The 27328-nt window shown below is 38.8% G+C and overlaps 1 protein-coding gene across 1 annotated transcript in view; it reads left to right on the top strand.

The window, feature by feature from the left end:
• Positions 1–11767, top strand: part of LOC133665116 (TOX high mobility group box family member 4-A-like) — a 36078-nt gene extending 24311 nt beyond the window's left edge. The window contains exons 6-9 of the mRNA XM_062070331.1: positions 78–158; positions 3107–3775; positions 10599–10738; positions 11487–11767. Of these exons, the coding sequence (XP_061926315.1) occupies positions 78–158; positions 3107–3775; positions 10599–10738; positions 11487–11544 (948 nt within the window). The 3' untranslated portion in view covers positions 11545–11767. The remainder of the gene's footprint in view (positions 1–77; positions 159–3106; positions 3776–10598; positions 10739–11486) is intronic.
• The last annotated feature ends 15561 nt before the right edge of the window (positions 11768–27328 follow it).

The raw sequence follows: 27328 nt of genomic DNA, 5'->3' as shown, positions 1-27328 counted from the left end.
AAGCTGAAAGAAGAAATACTGCACTACCAAAAGTAGTTGTTCAAGTTGTAGTAAATCTACTGGCTGTGTGGTTGCAGGTGTATAAAAGAAAGACGGACACTGCAAAAAAGGAGTACTTAAAAGCGCTTGCAGCTTATCGAGCCAATCAGCTGTCACAGGTAAGATTGTTTTATCTCCTAACAAGTTTTATTTATTGTGTGAATGCTCTAAAACATTCACACTTATGCTTTTCTACACCAAAATTCATCTATTTATTCTGCAACTTATTATTATTATTGTCCAGATTTTGGCACGCTCTATCTTCCACATTTTTCACCCGATTCAAAGCGTTCCAATCTCAAACTGTTCAGCCTGTTCAGGAATTGCGGGCTTTCCCTTGACTAATTCCCAGATATCCCAGAATTCCAGGTTTTTCCGGGACATTTTTCCCCATTCAAAATGAATTGCCCATTTTTCAAATTTTCACCATTTCCACATGTTTCAACCTATTCAAACCATTCCACCTTCAACACATTCCACCATTCTGGACATTCAAACTATCATTTTTCTAAGTTGCAAAAAATTCCAGGATTTTCCAGAACTCCTGCTTTTCCAAAGCCCTATTTCCACCCTTTATTCTGGCGACTACTCCTTTCACATTTTTCAACGCATTTCAACCGTTCCACCGTCAAAACAATCAGGACAAAAAACAAAGTTGTTTTTTGAACTGGAAAATTTCCCGGTTTTCCCGAAATTCCAGGAATTCCGTAATACCATTTCTCAAATCAACATGTTACTACTTCAGCATTTCTCGACCGATTTGAAAAATTTCAACACCCACCATTTCAACTCATTCAGACCGGTCAAGTTATTTTTTTTTACCATTTCGAAAAAAATTCCTGCTTTTCCCGAAATTCCCAATTTTTTTTCTGAAATTCCCATTGAAACGAATGGGACATTTTTCAAAGTTCCACAATTCCCACATTTTTCATCTGTTTCAAACTGTTCCAACTTCAAAATATTCAGCCTGTTCAGGAATTGTGTGCTCACCTTCAACAATTAAAAAAAAAAAAATTCCCGATTTCCCATAATTCCTTTTTTTTATTTTTTTTTATTTTTTTGCATTTTTCCCATTCAAAATGAATTGGCCATTTTTCTAACTTCCACTATTCCCACATTCTTCAACCCATTCAAACCATTCCACCTTCAACACTCTCAAATCATCCTGGAGAATCAAACTATCATTTTTCCACATTCAACAAATTTCCAGGAATTCCCGTTTTTTGGTAACCTATTTCTACACTTAAGTTCGACTACTCCTTTCACATTTTTCAACCCATTTCAAGCGTTCCACCGTCAAAACACTCCTCACATTCAGGACAAAAACCAAGTTGGTTAAGGAACTACCAAAATCCCCGGTATTCCTGAAATTCCAGGAATTTCTCAATTAAAAACTGTCACTAATTCAACATTTATTGACAGATTTAAACAATTCCAACACCAACTAATTCAGGACATTCATGCTCCTAATCATTTAAAAAAATCCTGCTTTTCCCAAAATTTCCAGGAAGTTCCCATTAAAATGAATGGAGATTTTTCCAAGTTGAATCAAGATTTTCCCACATTTTTCAACCTATTCAAACCATTCCAACATCAACACATTCCACTCATCCTGGACATTCAAACTAACACTTTCCCAAGTTCCAAACCAAATTCCTGTTTACCTGGAAATTCAAACTCTTCAGCATTCAAACCATTCCACATTCAACTCATCCTGGACATTCAAACTACCATTTTCCCATATTCAACAAATGCACATTCAACAGGAATTCCCGTTTTTTGGTAACCTATTTCCACCCTTAAGTTCGACTACTCCTTTCACATTTTTCAACCGTTCCACCGTCAAAACACTCCTCATATTCAGGACAAAAAACAAGTTGGTTAAGGAACTGCCAAAATCCCCAGTTTTCCTGAAATTCCAGGAATTTCTCAATTAATAACTGTCACTAATTCAACATTTCTTGACCGATTTAAACAATTCAAACACCAACCAATTCAGCTCATTCAGGACATTCATGCTCCTAATCATTTTCAAAAAAATCCCGCTTTTCCCCAAATTTCCAGGAAGTTCCCATTGAAATGAATGGGACATTTTTCCAAGTTGCACAATTCCCACATTTTTCAACCTATTCAAACCATTCCAACATCAACACATTCCACTCATCCTGGACATTCAAACTAACACTTTCCCAAGTTCCAAACCAAATTCCGGTTTTCCTGGAAATTCAAACTCTTCAACATTCAAACCATTCCACCTTCAACACATTCAACTCATCCTGGACATTCAAACTACTATTTTTCCACATTCAACACATTTCCAGGAATTCACGTTTTTTGGTAACCTATTTCCACCCTTAAGTTCGACTTCTCCTTTCACATTTTTCAACCCTTTTCCATCGTTCCACCGTCAAAACACTCCTCACATTCAGGACAAAAACCAAACTAGAAAAATTCCTGGAATTTCTCAATTAAAAACTGTTGCTAATTCAACATTTCTTGACCGATTTAAACAATTCCAACACCAACTAATTCAGCTCATTCAGGACATTCATGCCCCCAATCATTTTCCAAAAAATCCCGCTTATCCCCAAATTCCCAAATTTCCAGGAAGTTCCCATTGAAATGAATGGAACATTTTTCCAAGTTGCACAATTCCCGCATTTTTCAACCTATTCAAACCATTGCAACATCAACACATTCCACTCATCCTGGACATTCAAACTAACACTTTCCCAAGTTCCAAACCAAATTCCGGTTATCCTGGAAATTCAAACTCTTCAACATTCAAACCATTTCCAGGAATTCCCGTTTTTTTTGGTAACCTATTTTCACCATTAAGTTCGACTACTCCTTTCACATTTTTCAACCGTTCCACCGTCCGGTGAACATTCAAACTAACACTTTCCCAAGTTCCAAAACAAATTCCGGTTTTCCTGGAAATTCAAACTCTTCGACATTCAAACTATTCTTACATTCATAGTACCATCTGTCAGCATTGGAGCATTCCCACGTAATTCCTTCAGGAATTTGCCTCTTCTAGTTAACGTGACATCTTCTCTCCCACCAGCCTCCCGCCGACGAAGAGGAGACGTCGCCTTCGCCACCTCCGCCCGAGGTCACCCAAACTCCCGCGGCCGTCCCCTCCGTAGGTCAGCAGGTGGTCCGGCCGCTAAACGAGGCCGAGCAGAACACCATCACCAACATCTGCGCCTCGAACATTATCCTGGACGTCCCGGAGATGGCGACGCGGTCCCGCACGGGGGCAAATAAACCCATGCCGACGACACAGGCCATCACCAAGATCATAATCCCCAAGCACATGCTCCAGGCGGGGGCGCGGCTCGTCACGCTGCTGCCCGGCGGCGTCCACGGCCTGCAGCCCACTCTCCTGTTAGCCGGCGGGCCCCGCCTGCCGCCACCTCTGCAGCAGATGCAGAACGCCCCGCCGCCGCCGCCGCTCCAACAGATGGCGCCGGCGCCGCCGCGCTTGCAGGCCAAGCCCCGCGAGGGAGGAAGCGCCCCCGTGTTCATCACGGTGGCCCAGCCGCCTCCGCTTAAAATAAAAATACTCCCCGCCTCTTTCCAGAAGAAGGACTTGCTGTCCGTCATCGTCCCCGTCACGGTGAACTCCACCCTGTCCTCATCCGCACCTGCGGCCACCGTGCGTGTGGTCAATTCCGCCGTGTCCGCGGGTCAGCGAGAGAAGGTCATCTCGGAGGCGCTGCCGTCAGATGAGGTACGTATTTGCATCTTCTTCATCATCTTCTTGTGTAGACGACTGATCAGGACTTTAGTGGCAGCCATCATTGCATTCTTTTTTTCTTTGCCGGACAAAGTTAAGACTTTTTGGCAATTTTTCTTTCTAAGTCCATACAGTACAGGCCAGAAGTTTGGACACACCTTCTCCTCATTCAATGCGTTGTCTTTATTTTCATGACTATTCACTAGAGATGTCCGATAATGGCCGATATTCCGATATTGTCCGACTCTTAATCACCGATTCCGATATCAACCGATACCAATATATACAGTCATGGAATTAACACATTATTATGCCTAATTTTGTTGTGATGTCCCGCTGGATGCATTAAACAATGTAACAAGGTTTTCCCAAATAAATCAACTCAAGTTATGGGAAAAAAATGCCAACATGGCACTGCCATATTTAATATTGAAGTCACAAAGTGCATTATTTTTTTTAACATGCCTCAAAACAGCAGCTTGGAATTTGGGACATAAGGAGGTTGAGGTGGGCGGGGAGTGTTAGGAGGTAGCGGGGGTGGGGGTGTATATTGTAGCGTCCCGGAAGAGTTAGTGCTGCAAGGGGTTCTGGGTATTTGTTCTGTTGTGTTTGTTGTGTTACGGTGCGGATGTTCTCCCGAAATGTGTTTGTCATTCTTGTTTGGTGTGGGTTCACAGTGTGGCGCATATTTGTTACAGTGTTAAAGTTGTTTATACGGACACCCTCAGTGTGACCTGTATGGCTGTTGACCAAGTATGCCTTGCATTCACTTGTGTGTGTGTGTGTGTGAAAAGCCGGAGATATTATGTGATTGGGCCGGCACACAAAGGCAGTGCCTTTAAGGTTTATTAGCGCTCTGTACTTCTCCCTACGTCCGTGTACACAGCAGCGTTTTAAAAAGTCATACATTTTACTTTTTGAAACCGATACCGATAATTTCCGATATCACATTTTAAAGCATTTATCGGACATCTCGAGTGACAACCAGAGCAATGGTACTTGGAGGATCTTCTGGGTTACCAGCAAGTACTGTAATCCACAACATATCACCCTATAATGGGTGAAACCAGTGTAAAGGTGACTATAATTTAACCTCTTAAGGCCCAAGCTGTTTGTTTACATGTTTTTTTTATTTCTCTTTGCTATTTGGGCTTATTGGACCCTAATTAGAATAAAAACTAAGAATCATCCTTTGATATGATGTACTTAGTCCATAAGTACACAAACGTGTACTTCATGTTTAGTGACATGCTAATTCTTATTTTTACACTTTTTTTTTTTCCAAATTCCATTGTATGTTATACTCTTCTGACACCACCAGATTGCAGTATAAGTGTCCACATAAGCGGCCACAAGACCCCAATTCAGTAGTGTACACAATTTTGGATATAAGAGCTAAAAGGTGCTGTCCACGCATGTGGCCACTAAGGCCTTTAGAGGGTGTTCTTCCCTGTTTAGCACAAAACTGTATTGAAAAGGACTTAAACAGATTGTTTATGCTCTAACTTTGAAAATACTAGATTAATTATTTAGATAGATAGATAGTACGGGCCGACTTTATAAAAGATATGACGCAAAAGAGTGGATCGGTGCAAATGCAATGTCAGTGCTGAAGAGAAACCGATGCAACAGCACTTGAGGGTTTTTGGATTTGGCCATAAAAGTGTTTGTGGAATACTCCTCTTTTTGAACCAGCGCTGGTGTGCAATAATTCAGAGCTGATACCAGCCAGACCGTACAAAGCATTCTAAGTAAGACTCCCCAGGTGCTGAGGATCTGCTCCCTTTGATTTAGGGCAGTGTGACTAATACTGAGGATATGTGTTGGTACCAGGAACAAGCCTAACTTGAGGCCGTTGTGGATTTGTGTCCGCAGTGAGAAGAGTCTGAAAAAGAGACTTCATGGACAACTCGATACTCTAACATTACAGTCCAATACCGTGCTCAGGGATATTTAACTACCATATTTTCCAGGCTATAGAGCGCACCAGTTTTCCATATATTAGCTGCACCGGACTATAAGCCACAGATATATACGTTGTGAAATGAGTTATTTGCACAGAAAGATTTTGTAAATCTTTATTTAACTACCTTAATTGTTTCCAAACGGTGCCTGTAACATGGCAGTAAAACGGATGATCAAACAAAACAGAAGTCATGGTCATGGACCCACTAGCTGGGGAAGCTGGCTCACCATTCAGCTAAACAGACTCAAAAACTCCACGGTGACGTCGTGGGGAATTTACTGAGGAATTTGTCAAACTACAACAATACAAAAAGAATGTTGTAAGTTAATAATACTAACACATACATTTGTAAACGAGTTAGCATATTAGTTCATGCCAACGACAATGGCTTGATTACATTACGATAGCGTTTAAAAATATGCATGACAAGTCATCACACACCGGACAGTTTAGTAAGCAAGAATTGTTTTAGTTATATTGTAAAACTTACAAACGTTGCTTGGAGAGATTCACGAAGAATCCGTACGAGTAGAAACGCTACGGACGGTTCTGCTTCCGGTTCAAGGCATTAAAACAGGAAGGATATCTTAAACCCGCAACACCCGCAGTGAGCGAACTCGTCCAAAAGATGGCGCCATAGCACAAACAATAACACACCTTTTCAGTGTGTCTGCCTGTGTGTAATGAAAACTACTGAACACAAAACGTTATGGCCGTTTGCGAAGGGAAAAATATCCGCACCGTTTTATAAGCCGCAGGGTTCAAAGTGTAGGAAGAAATCAGAATCAGAAATATTTTATTAATCCTCGAGGGGAAATTAAGATTTTCGGCACAATCCCTTTTAAGATCAGACAAACATTACAGGGAGACAGAACAGGATCGCTGACGGGTCTGTCGATTTCCCCTTACAAAAAAGGTGAGAAACAGGTAAACACTTGGGGGGTGTTGTTGAGATAAAAAGATTTAGTCGAAGCCTGGACCCCTGGAGAGGCGGTCCAGACTGAGGCCAAGGAGAAAAAACCTCATAGCCAAAGCACACATAAGCATGTGTGTAAGAGGGAAACAGTGGTGGTCTCTGTGGTGCTCCACGCCATCGTCTGCTGGGGTGGGGGGGCATGGCCAGAGACAGGAGCAGACCCAACAAAGCAACCAAGAGAGCCAACTCCACCCTGAGCGAGGATGTGTCTAAGTAGACCGAGGTGTCCGATACCTGCTCTTTCAGCCAAGACACTGTCAAGCTTGTCCGTCCCGGCGATCAGCGCCAGCTCCGCAGCCCTGTCTCTTCATCCGCATCTCCTCCGGTCTCTCCAAACGGACTCTGGTGTGGCAGAGACCCAGCAGCTGGTCTCCACGGCCGTGGCCAAAGTAGCGGCTTGGGTCCCATTGTTATAGTCTTTGGTATGACTCGGCCGGGGTTTGAACTCACGACCTACCGATCTCAGCACGGACACTCTAACCACTAGGCCACTAGAACCTTGAGGTACGCCCTTAGTACAACTAATCCGAATTAAACAAGCTAGACCTTAGTTACATAAATCCCATTACAGGGGAAAGAGTGAAACTACCACAAAGGAGATCACTTAGTTATATAAATCCCAAGTTTGGACCCCAGTTTTCTGTGTTTGCTAGCAAGGTTCAAATGTGCCATGGTCTCATTCCCCAGGCCGTACTTGCCTATGACACAAATATCATAACACCTGGGGTGTTGTGGTCCAGGAATATTTTCCGGATTTGCTAAAAGTAACAAACAACTAGTACATCCTGTTCTAAATCACACACATAGTTTATACTCCCTAATAGGATGGAGATAAGAAGTGCTGTGTGGAAACACACACAAAGTATGACAGGCTTGAGAGGATGGTCAAAAGCTGGTGTGTCCACAGAAGACCAGACTTCACACATTCCAGTGATAACATTCCATAGGAACGAAAAAACATGGGAGGACTTTAAAAGGGAAGATGAGAAGAGATGTATGGTGGGGATACATTGTGGTTGTCCGCATCTGAGGGTGACAGTCTGGACCAGGGGTGTCAAACATACGGCCCGCGGGCCGGAACCGGCCCCCAAGGAGGTTCGATCAGGCCCGCAGGATAATTTGAAAGTGGAAAAAATGCATAAAAGACATGGAATTAATATTTTAAATTCGCTGCAATTCATGGATTATCCGCTAAGGGGCGCACTCTTTCCATCAGAGTAGAAGACAAGCCGCATCACTGAGACAGACTGAAAACAGCAGACGGTATCAATGCGCCATCTGCTGCTTGTTACGACGTTGTTAATACCTTGGTCTCTACCTCTCCGCTACACCCTCATTAGCCAAAATGTCGTTATCCAAACGGAGAAAAGTAGATAAGGAGTGTAGAATTTTCAAAGAAAAATGGACCACGTCCTATTTATTTACAGAGATGCACGGAAAACCTTCGTGCTTGGTGTGTTTGCAACAAGTTTCGGTATTGAAGGAATATAATATTCGACGCCACTACGAGACTCATCACAGCAAAAAATATGACGGCTTGCAAGGACAACTGAGAAGAGATAAGATTAACGAATTGCTGGCGGGTCTGAGGAAACAGCAGTCAACTTTCATCCAGAGCCGAGAAGTTTCAGGAACAAATACAAGTCCAGACTAGACTAACACCTTTAAAATGCTGCCTTAGATACTGTTTGCATTGAAAGAATACAGCTCTGTGAAGATGAATCCTTACTGTGGTGATTTAAAAAATGTGCCCTTTAATGTTAGTCAGCAGCTTCAAAACAAAAGTTGTGTGATGGAATTCTACTGTTCATACAACTCAATACATTTTCAGTATGTATTGTATGTGTATGTATGTTTCATGTATGAAGTTTACAGATTTACAGGACAGGCGAACACTTTCTTCATTACGCATTTAAAATCACTCTCCTTAGTTTGTAAGGTGTACGCAGGGATTACATTTAGATTTTATATGCGTATGTGTAAGTGGTTTAAAAATTCCTTTCTTTAAAAGTCTCATTTAATCTTAAAGTGCATTACTATATTTTTCAGTACCAATTAAAGTTTTGTGCCTTTGTACAATCAGTGGGATCAGTTGCAATGCATATTTGTGAATGATAAAAGTAAATTGCACATTTGTCTAAGGAAATATGAGGTGTTTCATGAAATGTTTTGTAAAAGGATAGTTCATTAAATTTCAATATTTTCCTAATGTTCGTGTGCTTCTTTACACCAAAACAAAGGAAAGACATGATATTTTGGTTATTTATAGCAGAGTATGGTATAATTTTAATGGTCCGGCCCACTTGACATCTCCCTAGGCCGTATGTGGCCCACGATGCGAAATGAGTTTGACACCCCTGGTCTGGACCATCCGGGACCGCGTCTTTGATATCATACGAAAATAAACATAGCTACCAAGCTGGCTAACAAGTTAATGAGTTAAGTCAAGATTTGTTGGTTTCGTCATGATGACAACTGACCGGCTGGTTTGTGGGCGAGGCTTTTACACGTTTGTTCTCCTGCTGGACCCACTATGGACTGGACTCTCACTATTATGTTAGATCCACTATGGACTGGACTCTCACTATTATGTTAGATCCACTATGGACTGGACTCTCACTATTATGTTAGATCCACTATGGACTGGACTCTCACTATTATGTTAGATCCACTATGGACTGGACTCTCACTATTATGTTAGATCCACTATGGACTGGACTCTCACTATTATGTTAGATCCACTATGGACTGGACTCTCACTATTATGTTAGATCCACTATGGACTGGACTCTCACACTATTATGTTAGATCCACTATGGACTTGACTCTCACTATTATGTTAGATCCACTATGGACTGGACTCTCACTATTATGTTAGATCCACTATGGACTGGACTCTCACACTATTATGTTAGATCCACTATGGACTGGACTCTCACACTATTATGTTAGATCCACTATGGACTGGACTCTCACTATTATGTTAGATCCATTATGGACTGGAGACTCTCACTATTATGTTAGATCCACTATGGACTGGACTCTCACACTATTATGTTAGATCCACTATGGACTGGACTCTCACACTATTATATTAGATCCACTATGGACTGGACTCTCACTATTATGTTGGATCCACTATGGACTGGACTCTCACTATTATGTTAGATCCACTACGGACTGGACTCTCACTATTATGTTAGATCCACTATGGACTGGACTCTCACTATTATGTTGGATCCACTATGGACTGGACTCTCACTATTATGTTAGATCCACTATGGACTGGACTCTCACTATTATGTTAGATCCACTATGGACTGGACTCTCACTATTATGTTAGATCCACTATGGACTGGACTCTCACTATTATGTTAGATCCACTATGGACTGGACTCTCACTATTATGTTAGATCCACTATGGACTGGACTCTCACTATTATGTTAGATCCACTATGGACTGGACTCTCACTATTATGTTAGATCCACTATGGACCGGACTCTCACTATTATGTTAGATCCACAATATTGTGTTGTTCTTCAATCTACAAAGAATGAGGTTCATTTGGTTTTGAATGAAAACATGCATAAATATAATGTACCAGAATTACAGTTATAAAAAAAAGCAGTTCTAATGTTAGTCAACGGGGCCCAAAGAGGCCTTAGGAGAAAGTGTTTACTTTATTTTGATGTCCTACTTTAACAATGTTGCAATCAAAACCCAGTTCCAGTTTATAAAAGAAACTTTTAATAAGCTGCCCGGTGAAATTTCAGACGACTAACCTTCAAACTGATCGATGGTATCGTTTAAGGAACACATGCAGTACCTGTTTTGGGCACAAGGGGTTAAAGAGCACATTTCCGAACTCTTTCAGGACGAGATGGAGGTGACGGAGTTGTGCGACGGCGCGGCCACGTGCGTGTGTGTGAGGTCGGGCTGCACCAACCCAGCTGTGGAGAGCCAAGACTGGGACAAAGAATACTGCAGTAATGAATGTGTGGCGTCACACTGCAGGTAGCATTCACACACACCTTGTCATACATGAACACATTATTAACACACTGCAGGTAGTGTTCATACACACCTTGTCACACATGAACACATTATTAACACACTGCAGGTAGTGTTCATACACACCTTGTCACACATGAACACATTATTAACACACTGCAGGTAGCATTCACACACACCTTGTCATACATGAACACATTATTAACACACTGCAGGTAGCATTCACACACACCTTGTCATACATGAACACATTATTAACACACTGCAGGTAGCATTCACACACACCTTGTCATACATGAACACATTATTAACACACTGCAGGTAGCATTCACACACACCTTGTCATACATGAACACATTATTAACACACTGCAGGTAGCGTTCATACACGCCTTGTCACACATGAACACATTATTAACACACTGCAGGTAGTGTTCATACACACCTTGTCATACATGAACACATTATTAACACACTGCAGGTAGTGTTCACACACACCTTCTCATACATGAACACATTATTAACACACTGCAGGTAGTGTTCATACACACCTTGTCACACATGAACACATTAACACTGCAGGTAGTGTTCATACACACCTTGTCATACATGAACACATTATTAACACACTGCAGGTAGTGTTCATACACACCTTGTCACACATGAACACATTATTAACACACTGCAGTTAGTGTTCATACACACCTTGTCACACATGAACACATTATTAACAGGTGACCTCCTCCTTCTAGTGATATATTCAAGGCGTGGTGCTCCTTCAGGAACCAGACTCTGGGAATGGTGAAGTAAAACTCAGGGACCATGACATCACACTTCAGTCAAGTACACAAACATGTTAGTTCCAGTGGTTATATATTTACAGGGTGTATATACAGTATAGCCAAGACTTTGTAAATATGATGGCATTCTGAAGTGTCCCCCAGCTAGCTTTCAGCAAACTTTGTATCACTTTCTGCTTTTTTCTACGACACAGACTTCACTTTTGTGTAATAAATGAGCACAACTTGCACAATGTTTTTGCAGTTGATGTCCTTTGAAGTCAAACTGTTTGGCGAGGATGGACTTTTGTCTGTCCAACTGTGGGGGAATTACACTGTGGCAGTGCACAAGTCAAACCTCATGAAAAAGAAAAGTAATAAATACTACATTTCGCACTAATATGTACAGATAAAATATTTAAAAAAAAAAGTTTAGGAACATTAATAGTGCCCTACTTTACTTATATATATATATATATATATATATATATATATATATATATATATATATATATATATATATATATATATATATATATATATATATAGATGTGTGTGTGTGTGTGTGTGTGTATATATATATATGTATATATATATATATATGTATATATATATATATATATATGTATATATATATATATATGTATATATATATGTGTATGTATATATATATATATATATATATATATATATATATATATATATATATATATATATATATATAATGTGTATGTGTATATTTATTTAAAAAAAAAACGTTTTTAGGCCATTTCCATGCAACCAACAAGGAGCTTTTCTTACCTGTTACCTCATAAATATAATACCAAATAATACATTCCAATAATCACCTGGAATCGACAATCGGTTCTGAATGGAATCGTAGCCCTAGGAATGGGATCAAGTCGTTGGGTGCCCAAAGTTTCACACTGGTACTGTACACCCTGACAAAATTCCCCTCGTCCGTGAATACAACAACTCCAGCGTTTCCGTCTTCATCCATTCCCTTTTTCTTCGGACTGCCCTCCATCTTTGTGAACACTTTTGGACTCTTTGGCTCTCAGAAGCTCCTTGCGGCAGCGCCCATTCCTGGTGGTAATCGTACGCGATCAGCGAATGCTTGTGCGGAAGTGAGACCAACGCTGTAACATTTACCTGTGACCGTTTAAAAAAAAAAAAAATTTTTAAATTGTCAAATCTTCCAGACTTTGACTGTTCAACAAAAGAACATTAGTTTACCATTTTGTTCCTTTTTAAAATTTTCTTCCAGTGTTTATTATTACACATTTATTACAGATGGGAATGTTTGGGCACATTACAATTCGATCCGATTCTAATTCTTAGGGTGACGATTCGATTCAACACAATTCTAGTAATATATTATTTGGTATATAAATGATATATAAAAAAAAAACTTTTTTAAAACCGGTTACATTTCCTCTTGGCTGCTGACGTACGACTTTTTGGGGCAAAAAAAAAAATGTCTTACCCTTTTTATTTATTTTTTACAATTTTATTAAGAAAACTCACACTAAAATCCCAATGCAATTGAAAAAACATACAAATAAAATGCAATACTAAAAAAAAGGAAAATACTAAAAGTAAAAATATCAATAATATTAACAAAATTGATAGTTGTTTAACGTTTTTAATCCCCCAAATTGTTTTTTTTTATAAAAAAAAAAAAAAGCTGGAGTGTTGATTTGTGTGGGACAATGCGGACACGTTTGTTACTGGATACTCTCTCAATTATTAAAAGCAACAATATCAATAATATTAACAAAATTGATAGTTTGTTTTTAATTCCCCCAATTGTTTTTTTTTTTAAAGAAAAAAAGTGGAGTGTTGATTTGTGTGGGACAATGCGGACACATTTGTTACTGGATACTTTTTAAAATTTTAAAAGCAACAATATGAATAATAACAAAATTGATAGTTTAATGTTTTTAATTCCCCCAATTGTTTTTTTTATTTAAAAAAAAAAAAGTGGAGTGTTGATTTGTGTGGGATAATGCGGACACGTTTGTTACTGGATACTTTGTAAATTATTAAAAGCAACAATATCAATAATATTAGCAAAATTGATAGTTTAATGTTTTTAATTCCCCCAATTGTTTCTTTATTGTAAAAAAATAAGTATGTGTGTGTGAAAATGTATGCATATTTGTGTGTATATATTTGTGTACAACTACTAAATCCCGTATATTTCGGACCATAGGGCACACCGGATTATAAGGCGCATTAAGGGGTCATATTTATTTATTTTTTTCTAAATGTAAAAGTTATTATTTATCATTTAAATGTAAAAGACTTCCTTGTGGTACACATAACATGTAATGGTGGTTCTTTGCTCAAAATGTTGCATAGATGATGTTTTAAAGACCATCTTCAAGCCGTTTTCTGACAGTCGTTTCCGGTTGCGCCGTTTTGTGGGCGGGTCTTATTTACGTTTTCAACAGCGTCTTCTCCCCGCCATTTTTGCTGTCAGAGAAGTGTCCAAAAGATGGCGCTAACTGTTTTAATAACGGTGTCGTGTGTCTAATTGTAATAAATGCAGACGAGGCGTGTTGGCTGAGTTCTCATAAACACATTCTAGCTGCCGGCATGGCTACATACATACACAGTCAACGGGGCTTTCGCGCATGCGCATCACTGCTGAGGCATGCTGGGTAGTGTAGTTCTTATAGCCCCTAGCTCATTACGTCACAATGACGTTCAGACTTTACGTCAATCAATAACGGAGCAGCGTCTCTTTACCGTGGTTCACTAGTTCAACAGCAACGCCGGAAATGTGTCCCGTGTAAAACCCTCCGACCGGATGTCTAATAACTTAAAAGTTCTGTGGGTGAATTATGCAAACTCACGACACTGGTATGTTTTAGCGCTTCCATAGTGAGATATAAGTCAGAACTTTACACTACTTTATATTAGAAATGGCAACAGCGGAGGGTGAATGTTTCATAACAAGAAGACACGGGGGGGGGAAAAGAAGTGATCGACGACGGCGTCTGCACGGACTAAAAATGGCGGACGCGCGCCATTTTTCAGGACTTAGACAGATCCCGAATGCACCCCAGCAGGTACTTCAAGGTAAGAATTTTACCTATTTATTGTTTTTTTTACCATTTTAATATCGTTTTTAATAATATGTATTTATTTTGTTTTCATTCAGTCATTGGTGGAGCTAAGGGTAATTATTCGAATCTTGTTTTTAATATTTTTGTGCAGCACTTTGGAAAACTTTTTGTTGTTTAAATGTGCTATTTAAATAAAGTGGTTTGGATTAAAGAACATTTGGTTTTGCGTAATATTGCGAAACAAAACGCCAGACAATATCAATCAAAGTTTATTTATAAATCCCTTAATCACAATATGTTTTTTAATAGACGCCATTTGGGGGTCCTTATACACATAGGCATCGAGCGCTACTGCCTACTGGAGTCTGGCGCTGACGAGACGCGGGGCCGCCATCTTGGAGTGGTGATTCGCTCCACTCAGTGCAATTCATTTGGGCAGGAGCAATGAACTGTCAGCGCATTTAATTCATCTTACCTCACTGAATACCACTGATTTTCACGCGGTTTTTTTGTCATACGTGTAGCTATGATAAAGGACTCATGTTTAGGCGTGTTTTATTATTCATAGTTTGTTTAACAGTAATATAATATACTTATATGACATGTGACCAGATCAAAACTGGGAATATAATCCCAGAGAAGGGGGGGAAACGGTCAGCTATTTTTAAATTGAAGAAACAATATGATTAGGTTATATATATACATGCGTATATCCTACATAAACAATGTATGAATACATTAGATATCTATATATCTTATAGACTGTATCTCTGTTGCTGCAGCAGCAGAGTTTATTCTGTCTTGACACTTTGTATTGATATTTTGTATTACATTCTTCCCTTAAATGATAGTTTTATATGTATTTTTTATGTATGTCGCTTTGGATAAAAGTGTCTGCAGAATACTTAAACATATATAAACGCCTGAAAGTCTATATTCCCCCCCCCTACACAATCTGGACTGTGGTCCTAACTTTTACCCCTGTTGGCTTTTACAATCTTTATCTTAATCATTTATTTCAACTTTGTTATTCAAGTATGACATTTTTAAATGTAATTAATTTCATTGACAAGCAGTTCTATTATGGTCATACTCTTGTTTGCTAGCAGCTACGATTTCAGTACTATTGAGGATCTTTGCTCCTTCTCAACTCTGTGGTAATTTTCTTTTCGCAAAATACAACCAATAGTACGTTAATTTTAAATCTTACTTGTGAAAAGTAATCCCCCCGATTCCTATTTTCAACAGTCCGCTCATTTGAGCAGGAAAACGCTGAACACCAGCCCGGCATCTTTGTTTTCTACCTGTCAACTGTCAGTTTAGGCTGCTCGCCGGCTCCTAATCACCACTTCAAGATGGCGGCCAATGCTGCGTCTACTTATAAGATGTCTATGGTTAAAACGTCATTGCAAACACTGCAATCTCTTGCATCCACTGCAGTTCGCTACCTTATTCATACTTTTTGTCGATTTATTTTTTTTAAGCGGGGTTGCATGAGGTACCTATACTTAACGTTACGTTAGTCAATGTATCACACACAGTATTGTAACGTTAGACGGCGGTCAGCAGCACCGCGTATTTTAGCCACCTACAAAAAGACAAACATAGTCAAATAAAGGTGAGTTAAAATGTATACTATATTAAGAATATGTGTACATATTGCATAGGGCCCTGACATCTAAAAAGTACAACTCTGTTCATTGTTATTTTCATGTATTTATGTTTTTCATGTGTACGCACACATTAACACACATACAGTATGAGATGAGATCAATGAGATAAGGTAAGAACAGGATAGAAACTGCTGTGGAACTAGTTACAATGCAATATGCCATGGAAATACAATGTGAGCACTTTTGTGCAAATAAGTACAGTTGCACTTGTTTTTTCAAATGTGTTTATTCTGTAAAGGAATGAGTTAAATGTTGAAAATGACTGGTTAATAGTGCTATTATGAAGTGCAATGTCAGCAATTTCAAATGCACTTGTTTTAATAAATAAATACAGCGTTTTAAAAGCATACACAATCTGTGTAAATATATTAAGTCTGCGGTTAAAAGGGCTTGAAAGGACTCGAAACTCCAAATGCAGGACTTGAGACTTTCCAGTCTTGACTCAGGACTTGACTCGAGACTAGGGATGATGTTCGAAATCGGTTCTCCCGGTTGTTCGATAAGGAAAGAACCGATTCCATGGACTCGAATCCCCTTTTGAGAACCGGTTCCCGTTATCGAGGCCACTATAGTACAGAAAAAGAGTTGGTTCTTTATTCGAATCCCCGGGAACGAATCTCTTCCCAGGTACAGGAAATGCCCTGTGGGACCTGCAATGTTATGCCCATTTGATTGTAGACTCTTACTGACACCTTGTGGCGATATGAAAATACTACGCGTCATTAGTTTGGGCACTTCCGGGTTGAGACAATTGAGAAGTAGACAAGTTGTGTTAGCTCTTACAAGCCTTGGAAAAGATACGTCTGTAAGTAAACTGTTTAACTTGTTTATGTAACTCAATATTAAGGTGGAAAGTGTTTAAGTTTGATACTAAGATGTTTATTGATAAACGATTTTTGTGCACTGTTTCAATGGATGTTTTGAGGACTTAAAATGGCTGCCAGTCGTGTATTTCCACCATCGAAATAGTTTCAACACTCAGAAGTATTTGTTTGATGATAGCACTGTGTATTTGTGTGAAGCTAATATTTACATAATTGAATCACATAGCTTATACATTTGTCATTGTGTGTATTTCAGTTTTTAAAAAAAAATAACAGTCCAGTGCAAGACAAAAGTAAATATAGGAAAAGACAAAGCAAGATCAACAACAATAAAGAGCCTAAATGGATGAATCTGCTTTGGATTGTTTGTTAGCTGTCTGCCAAGCTGTATAACCTCAACACGTACAGTGAGGGCAGAACAGGCAATATGCAATTATTGCCAGGCTTCGCTCTCATGTAAGCGGGGAAGAATTGTTGACTGATGACTGTGGTGTTCTTAGTGTTATAGTGTTAGTATGTTCCAATAGCAGCAGAAGTGCACTTTTTGGAGAGCTGTATTATTTTCAGTTTTGTGCCCAAGGGACTGATTTTATTTAACACTATATTATTATTTATACACCTATAGTGATCACAGAGACAGGTTGTTTTTGTGTTACTGTATATATTTGTTTTTCTGAAAAATCCCACTTAATATACTTTGGGTAACAACAGTCAATATATATATATATATATATATATATATATATATATATATATATATATATATATATATATATATATATATATATATAATAATGGATTAGATTTATATAGCGCTTTTTCTAGACACTCAAAGCGCTTCACAGAGAAGTGAGAACCCATCATTCATTTTTACAACTCATTCATTCATCATTCATTCTCCGGTGTGAGCGGCACCGGGGGCAAGGGTGAAGTGTCCTGCCCAAGGACACAACGGCAGCGATTTTTTTTTTTTTTTGGATGGTAAGAGGCGGGGAGCGAACCTGCAACCCTCAGGTTTCTGGCAAGGCCGCTCAACCCACTACGCCATGCCGCCCCATATATATTTATACATATATATTTATACATATACATATATATACATATACATACATATACATATATATACATATATATACATATACATATATATATATACATATATATATATATACATATATATATATATATATACATATACATATATACATATATATATATATATATATATATATATATATATACATATACATATATATATATATACATATATATACATATACATATATATATATATATATATACATATACATATATATATATATATATATATATATACATATATATATATACATATATAGGGGGGTAACAGTCAATATTTATTTATTAGGGTCCGCACAGGTCCATTGTCAAAGGAATCCAATGGAGTTCCTTTTGCAATGGGACGAAAGGAACCTATTGTTATTGTAAGGTTTTATTATTCTTTATTATTATTATTACGCAGCTTTGCGCACTACTTTGCCCCCCTTAACATGCTTCAAAACTCACCAAATTTGACACACAAATAGAAAAACGTGACCCAAAAACTTAAGTAAAAAAACCTAACCCCAAAAGTCAAAATTGCGCTCTAGCGCCCCCTAGGAAGAAAACTGCCTGTAACTCCCAGTGCGAATGTCGTAGAGACATGAAACAAAAACCTCTATGTAGGTCTCTCTTAGACCTACTTTTTATTAATTAATTTCTTCGGGCAAAAATCAACAGGAAGTTGGCCATTTCCCCTTCAAGACAAAAAAGGACTAAAAACACTCATTTTTGCCTCTTTGAGCTGTAATTTGACCGCCTTAAAATACTTAAAAACTCACCAAACTTTTTACACACATCGGGACTGGTGGAAATTGCGATGTAAAAAAAAAAACTGAACCCCAAAACTCAAAATTGCGCTCTATTTTTGAATAAAACAGAGACAAAACTGCTCCTCGGAGGAAAACTCAGACAAAACTGCTTGTAACTTCCGGTAGGAACGTCTTAGAGACATGAAACAAATACCTCTATGTAGGTCTCACCTAGACCTACATTTCATAGATTGACATCCTTCAGCAAAAATCAACAGGAAGTTTGCAATCCCTCCTTCAAAACAACATTTTTGTTAAAACCGGTCACCAAACATTATCTCCTCTGAGCGCGTTTGTCGTTTCGGCTTCAAACTACTACAGCAGAGAGATTGAACCCTTCTGATTAAAAGTTGACGACAGCGTTTTGATACGTGCTACCGTTTTGATTTTACGAGCTTTCAAAAACCGGCTGCGCTAAAGCTGCTGCTCTGCTTTTACGAGCCTTCAAAGAAAACAACCACTGTGCAGCGGCACCTAGGAAAAAAACACAGACAACACTTCCTCTAACTCCCAGTACGAATAGCGTAGAGACATGAAACAAAAACCTCTATGTAGGTCTGACTTAGAGCTAGATTTCATACACTGACATCCTTCAGCAAAAATCAACAGGAAGTTGGCAATCACCCCTTCAAAACAAAAGTTTCATAAAAACACTAATTTTTGCCTCTTTGAGTTGTAATTTGACCGCCTTAAAATACTTCAAAACTCACCAAACTTTTTACACACATCAGGACTGGCGGAAATTGCGATTTAATTAGGACTAGCACCTGCCAAAATGCGGACCCGACCAACGCTGCTTGCAGCTTTAATTTTATTTTATTTTTTTCTTATAAAATAAAAGTGAGCTTTTGTTAAACCAAATATTGTGTTTTTTTCCATATACAACAACCTATCTGGACTCGATAATTTCTTATCAAACATCATCCCTACTCGAGACTTGACTTGAGGGCAAAGACTTGAGACTTACAGAACAATGACTTGGTCTCACCTCTGGTGACTGCCATCTACTGGTCACATAAATATTTAAAAAAGTACATTTACCGCCCGGGCGGAGCGTTTTAATAAACATCAATACCAGTTGGACTTTTAAGAAATATTTATTAATACTTTTGACATAAAATGGTTACAATAGAAAGCCTTCATCCTGAACATGAACTCTCCCAATGTTGGCATACAATCAGTAGTGGAGGGAAAAGAAAAGTAAACGGATGGTAAAATATTACAACATATGAATAAAAAAAAGTGGCTTTAAAGTACAAAAAAAGACTACAAATAAACATCAACAAGTAGCCTTAAAACAGTAGTTGGTTTGGTTGCAGACTACACCAAAATAGTGGTACTGCTAACTAGTAACTATAAAAACATTGTAAAGTATTACTATAAAAAAAGTACAAAAAAACATGAGTTTCAAAAAAGTGGCTTTAAAGTACAGATAAACATCAAAAAAGTAGCATTATTACAGTAGTTGGTTTGGTTGCAAAGTACACCAAAAATAGTATTACAGAAATACCTCTTTGAGGATATCACATATAATATTTGCTCTAATATTGGATTCCAATGTGTACTTTTTTAATATACAAGAAGCTGCCAGATACAATCTAACACATTCTTTTAATGTAATTGGCAATTACACACATACAGTGTGTTGTATACTTCCATCAACTTGTACTTTTAACACAATGTAGTACAACCTGAGGTACTTCCATCAACTTGTACTAAACACAATGTAGTACAACTTGAGATACTTCCATCAACTTGTACTAAACACAATGTAGTACAACTTGAGATACTTCCATCAACTTGTACTAAACACAATGTAGTACAACTTGAGATACTTCCATCAACTTGTACTAAACACAATGTAGTACAACTTGAGATACTTCCATCAACTTGTACTTTTAACACAATGTAGTACAACCTTGGCAAACAGTATGTTGTATACTTCAATCAACGTGTACTAAACACAATGTAGTACAACTTGAGATACTTCCATCAACTTGTACTAAACACAATGTAGTACAACCTGAGTACACAGTATGCTGTATACTTCAATCAACTTGTACTAAACACAATGTAGTACAACCTGAGTACACAGTATGTTTAATACTTCAATCAACTTGTACTAAACACAATGTAGTACAACCTGAGTACACAGTATGTTTAACACTTCAATCAGCGTGTACTAAACACAATGTAGTACAACCTGAGTACACAGTATGCTGTATACTTCAATCAACTTGTACTAAACACAATGTAGTACAACCTGAGTACACAGTATGTTTAATACTTCAATCAACGTGTACTAAACACAATGTAGTACAACCTGAGTACACAGTATGTTTAATACTTCATCAACGTGTACTAAACACAATGTAGTACAACCTGAGTACACAGTATGCTGTATACTTCAATCAACTTGTACTAAACACAATGTAGTACAACCTGAGTACACAGTATGTTTAATACTTCATCAACGTGTACTAAACACAATGTAGTACAACCTGAGTACACAGTATGTTTAATACTTCATCAACGTGTACTAAACACAATGTAGTACAACCTGAGTACACAGTATGTTTAATACTTCATCAACGTGTACTAAACACAATGTAGTACAACCTGAGTACACAGTATGTTTAATACTTCAATCAACGTGTACTAAACACAATGTAGTACAACCTGAGTACACAGTATGTTTAATACTTCATCAACGTGTACTAAACACAATGTAGTACAACCTGAGTACACAGTATGTTTAATACTTCATCAACGTGTACTAAACACAATGTAGTACAACCTGAGTACACAGTATGCTGTATACTTCAATCAACTTGTACTAAACACAATGTAGTACAACCTGAGTACACAGTATGTTTAATACTTCATCAACATGTACTAAACACAATGTAGTACAACCTGAGTACACAGTATGTTTAATACTTCATCAACGTGTACTAAACACAATGTAGTACAACCTGAGTACACAGTATGTTTAATACTTCATCAACGTGTACTAAACACAATGTAGTACAACCTGAGTACACAGTATGCTGTATACTTCAATCAACTTGTACTAAACACAATGTAGTACAACCTGAGTACACAGTATGTTTAATACTTCATCAACGTGTACTAAACACAATGTAGTACAACCTGAGTACACAGTATGTTTAATACTTCATCAACGTGTACTAAACACAATGTAGTACAACCTGAGTACACAGTATGTTTAATACTTCAATCAACGTGTACTAAACACAATGTAGTACAACCTGAGTACACAGTATGCTGTATACTTCAATCAACTTGTACTAAACACAATGTAGTACAACCTGAGTACACAGTATGTTTAACACTTCAATCAACGTGTACTAAACACAATGTAGTACAACCTGAGTACACAGTATGCTGTATACTTCAATCAACGTGTACTAAACACAATGTAGTACAACCTGAGTATATTAGCAGTACATAAAACAAAGTGAAACATGAACGGATGTGTGTTGTACTACAGATGATAAAGTGTAGTGTTTTTAGTACATCATATTTAATTGGATTCCTACAATATTCTTTGGGCTGATAATAGGAGCTGTGGGATGAAAATGTCCATTTACAGACCAGTCCAAACGCAGAATGGCTCGGTCGGTTTAAATAAGCCGAGGTGGGGCCCAAAAAAGTTGCGAGTGAAAGCACTTTGATAAAGAAAGTTTGGTTTTAAGAAAAGAACTCACAGCTACAATCCGCTTTATGTCCAATAAAAGGTCAGAGTGATGTTACATTTTTTGTTTTGTGTTCATATTTTTGGTTGTCATGACATTTTGTATTATTCCATATGGGAGAAAAGGTTTTCTCCCATTAAATGTACGTGAACATTTGGTGTGTTCCGATACCAATATTAACCCGATACGATATCAGTAGGAATCAAGAGTACATACTTTCAAAAATGTTGCAGTGTGGAATGTTAGGAAATGATTGAGTGAAGAGAACAATGGCGGGTGTAAAAAAACATTAACCTTAATGCATGAAAGTACATACTTTTATGTTGTAGTGTGGAATGTTCTAGTGGTTCAATCAAGTGAAATTACTCAAGAGCACAATGGTAGGAATGCAAGTAGAGTGTTGATTTGTGTTTTGGGGACAGAAAAACAAGGGCATGGCGCAGTAAGTTCAGTGATGCGGACACGTTTGTTACCGGATACTTTGTAATTGCTAATCCGTAAGTCATATGTGACCACAATGATGACAAATGTCCTGTGTTAGACGGCAAATAAGGACACTTGTTACGTACGAGTAGCTTGTGTGCAATTGTATGCTTAGCTGTTGTGTAGCTGCTCGCAGCCTTTAGCCTACCAGGTTTACCTTTTGTGAAGCACTTAAGTAAGTCATATGTGACTACGGTAATTATGACAATTGTCCTGTGTTAAGACAGCAATGTTGTTCAATTAAGGACACTTGTTACGTACGACTAGCTTGTGTGCTATTGTCTGCTCAGCTGTTGTGTAGCTGCTCGCAGCTTTTAGCCTACCAGGTTTACCTTTTGTGAAGCACTTAAGTCATATAATTATGACAAAATGTCCTGTGTTAGACAGCAATGTTGTTCAATTAAGGACATCTGTTACATACAACTAGCTTGTGTGCTATTGTCTGCTCAGCTGTTGTGTAGCTGCTCGCAGCTTTTAGCCTACCAGGTTTATCTTTTGAGAAGGACTTAACCAAAATACAGGGAACGGTCAAACTTGTGTGCTTATCAGAAGACATCTGCCAAAGTAAACATGTATCAGACATTTTAGCTGCGAGCCGGTATCATTTTTGGGGGGGGCCGATATCGGATTGATGTCTGATATCAGCCGTGTCGTCGCGTCGTGAAATACTAAACGAGGGAATTTAGTAACAGGGATTCTCAAACTGTAGGCTCCATCTAGTGGTACGCCAAAGAATGACTTGGTGAAATGTTCCAACACGGTGTGACTGTTCAAACTGTGTATACAGTGTTACTTGTTAAAGAAAACCTTTGCCTCGTTCTTGATGGAAACGTGGGCCTACTTAACACAGTGTGACTGTTCAAACTTGTTAAAGAAAACCTTTGCCTTGTTCTTGATGGAAACGTGGGCCTACTTAACACAGTGTGACTGTTCAAACTGTGTGTGTACAGTGTTACTTGTTAAAGAAAACCTTTGACTTGTTCTTGATGGACACGTGGGCCTACTTAACACAGTGTGACTGTTCAAACGTGTGGGCTCTGTACCGAGGATGTCGTTGTGGCTTGTGCAGCCCTTTGAGACACTTGTGATTTAGGGCTATATAAATAAACATTGATTGATTGATTGATTGAAACTGGGTATAGTGTTACTTGTTAAAGAAAACCCTTGCCTTGTTCTTGATGGACACGTGGGCCTACTTAACACAGTGTGACTGTTCAAACTGTGTGTGTACAGTGTTACTTGTTAAAGAAAACCCTTGCCTTGTTCTTGATGGACACATGGGCCTACTTAACAAAGTGTGACTGTTCAAACTTGTTAAAGAAAACCCTTGCCTTGTTCTTGATGGACACATGGGCCATACTTAACAAAGTGTGACTGTTCAAACTTGTTAAAGAAAACCCTTGCCTTGTTCTTGATGGACACGTGGGCCTACTTAACAAAGTGTGACTGTTCAAACTTGTTAAAGAAAACCCTTGCCTTGTTCTTGATGGACACGTGGGCCTACTTAACACAGTGTGACTGTTCAAACTGTGTGTGTACAGTGTTACTTGTTAAAGAAAACCCTTGCCTTGTTCTTGATGGACACATGGGCCTACTTAACACAGTGTGACTGTTCAAACTGGGTATATAGTGTTACTTGTTAAAGAAAACCCTTGTCTTGTTCTTGAGGGACACGTGGGCCTACTTAACACAGTGTGACTGTTCAAACTTGTTAAAGAAAACCTTTGCCTTGTTCTTGATGGACACATGTGCCTACTTAACACAGTGTGACTGTTCAAACTGTGTGTGTACAGTGTTACTTGTTAAAGAAAACCTTTGCCTTGTTCTTGATGGACACGTGGGCCTACTTAACACAGTGTGACTGTTCAAACGTGTGGGCTCTGTACCGAGGATGTCGTTGTGGCTTGTGCAGCCCTTTGAGACACTTGTGATTTAGGGCTATATAAATAAACATTGATTGATTGATTGATTGAAACTGGGTATAGTGTTACTTGTTAAAGAAAACTCTTGCCTTGTTCTTGATGGACACATGGGCCTACTTAACACAGTGTGACTGTTCAAACTGGGTATAATGTTACTTGTTAAAGAAAACCCTTGCCTTGTTCTTGATGGACACGTGGGCCTACTTAACAAAGTGTGACTGTTCAAACTTGTTAAAGAAAACCCTTGCCTTGTTCTTGATGGACACGTGGGCCTACTTAACACAGTGTGACTGTTCAAACTGGGTATACAGTGTTACTTGTTAAAGAAAACCCTTGCCTTGTTCTTGAGTGACACGTGGGCCTACTTAACACAGTGTGACTGTTCAAACTTGTTAAAGAAAACCCATGCCTTGTTCTTGATGGACACGTGGGCCTACTTAACACAGTGTGACTGTTCAAACTTGTTAAAGAAAACCCTTGCCTTGTTCTTGATGGACACGTGGGCCTACTTAACACAGTGTGACTGTTCAAACTTGTTAAAGAAAACCCTGGCCTTGTTCTTGAGGGACACGTGGGCCTACTTAACACAGTGTGACTGTTCAAACTTGTTAAAGAAAACCCTGGCCTTGTTCTTGAGGGACACGTGGGCCTACTTAACACAGTGTGACTGTTCAAACTTGTTAAAGAAAACCCTGGCCTTGTTCTTGAGGGACACGTGGGCCTACTTAACACAGTGTGACTGTTCAAACTTGTTAAAGAAAACCCTTGCCTTGTTCTTGAGTGACACGTGGGCCTACTTAACACAGTGTGACTGTTCAAACTGGGTATATAGTGTTACTTGTTAAAGAAAACCCTTGTCTTGTTCTTGAGGGACACGTGGGCCTACTTAACACAGTGTGACTGTTCAAACTTGTTAAAGAAAACCTTTGCCTTGTTCTTGATGGACACATGTGCCTACTTAACACAGTGTGACTGTTCAAACTGTGTGTGTACAGTGTTACTTGTTAAAGAAAACCTTTGCCTTGTTCTTGATGGACACGTGGGCCTACTTAACACAGTGTGACTGTTCAAACGTGTGGGCTCTGTACCGAGGATGTCGTTGTGGCTTGTGCAGCCCTTTGAGACACTTGTGATTTAGGGCTATATAAATAAACATTGATTGATTGATTGATTGAAACTGGGTATAGTGTTACTTGTTAAAGAAAACTCTTGCCTTGTTCTTGATGGACACATGGGCCTACTTAACACAGTGTGACTGTTCAAACTGGGTATAATGTTACTTGTTAAAGAAAACCCTTGCCTTGTTCTTGATGGACACGTGGGCCTACTTAACAAAGTGTGACTGTTCAAACTTGTTAAAGAAAACCCTTGCCTTGTTCTTGATGGACACGTGGGCCTACTTAACACAGTGTGACTGTTCAAACTTGTTAAAGAAAACCCTTGCCTTGTTCTTGATGGACACGTGGGCCTACTTAACACAGTGTGACTGTTCAAACTTGTTAAAGAAAACCCTTGCCTTGTTCTTGATGGACACGTGGGCCTACTTAACACAGTGTGACTGTTCAAACTGGGTATACAGTGTTACTTGTTAAAGAAAACCCTTGCCTTGTTCTTGAGTGACACGTGGGCCTACTTAACACAGTGTGACTGTTCAAACTTGTTAAAGAAAACCCATGCCTTGTTCTTGATGGACACGTGGGCCTACTTAACACAGTGTGACTGTTCAAACTTGTTAAAGAAAACCCTTGCCTTGTTCTTGATGGACACGTGGGCCTACTTAACACAGTGTGACTGTTCAAACTTGTTAAAGAAAACCCTGGCCTTGTTCTTGAGGGACACGTGGGCCTACTTAACACAGTGTGACTGTTCAAACTTGTTAAAGAAAACCCTGGCCTTGTTCTTGAGGGACACGTGGGCCTACTTAACACAGTGTGACTGTTCAAACTTGTTAAAGAAAACCCTGGCCTTGTTCTTGAGGGACACGTGGGCCTACTTAACACAGTGTGACTGTTCAAACTTGTTAAAGAAAACCCTTGCCTTGTTCTTGAGTGACACGTGGGCCTACTTAACACAGTGTGACTGTTCAAACTTGTTAAAGAAAACCCTTGCCTTGTTCTTGATGGACACGTGGGCCTACTTAACACAGTGTGACTGTTCAAACTTATTAAAGAAAACCCTTGCCTTGTTCTTGAGTGACACGTGGGTCTACTTAACACAGTGTGACTGTTCAA

The sequence above is a fragment of the Entelurus aequoreus genome, linkage group LG14 (genome assembly GCF_033978785.1).
Source record: "Entelurus aequoreus isolate RoL-2023_Sb linkage group LG14, RoL_Eaeq_v1.1, whole genome shotgun sequence".
Lineage (NCBI taxonomy): Eukaryota > Metazoa > Chordata > Actinopteri > Syngnathiformes > Syngnathidae > Entelurus > Entelurus aequoreus.
This window is presented reverse-complemented; position numbering and strand designations above follow the sequence as displayed.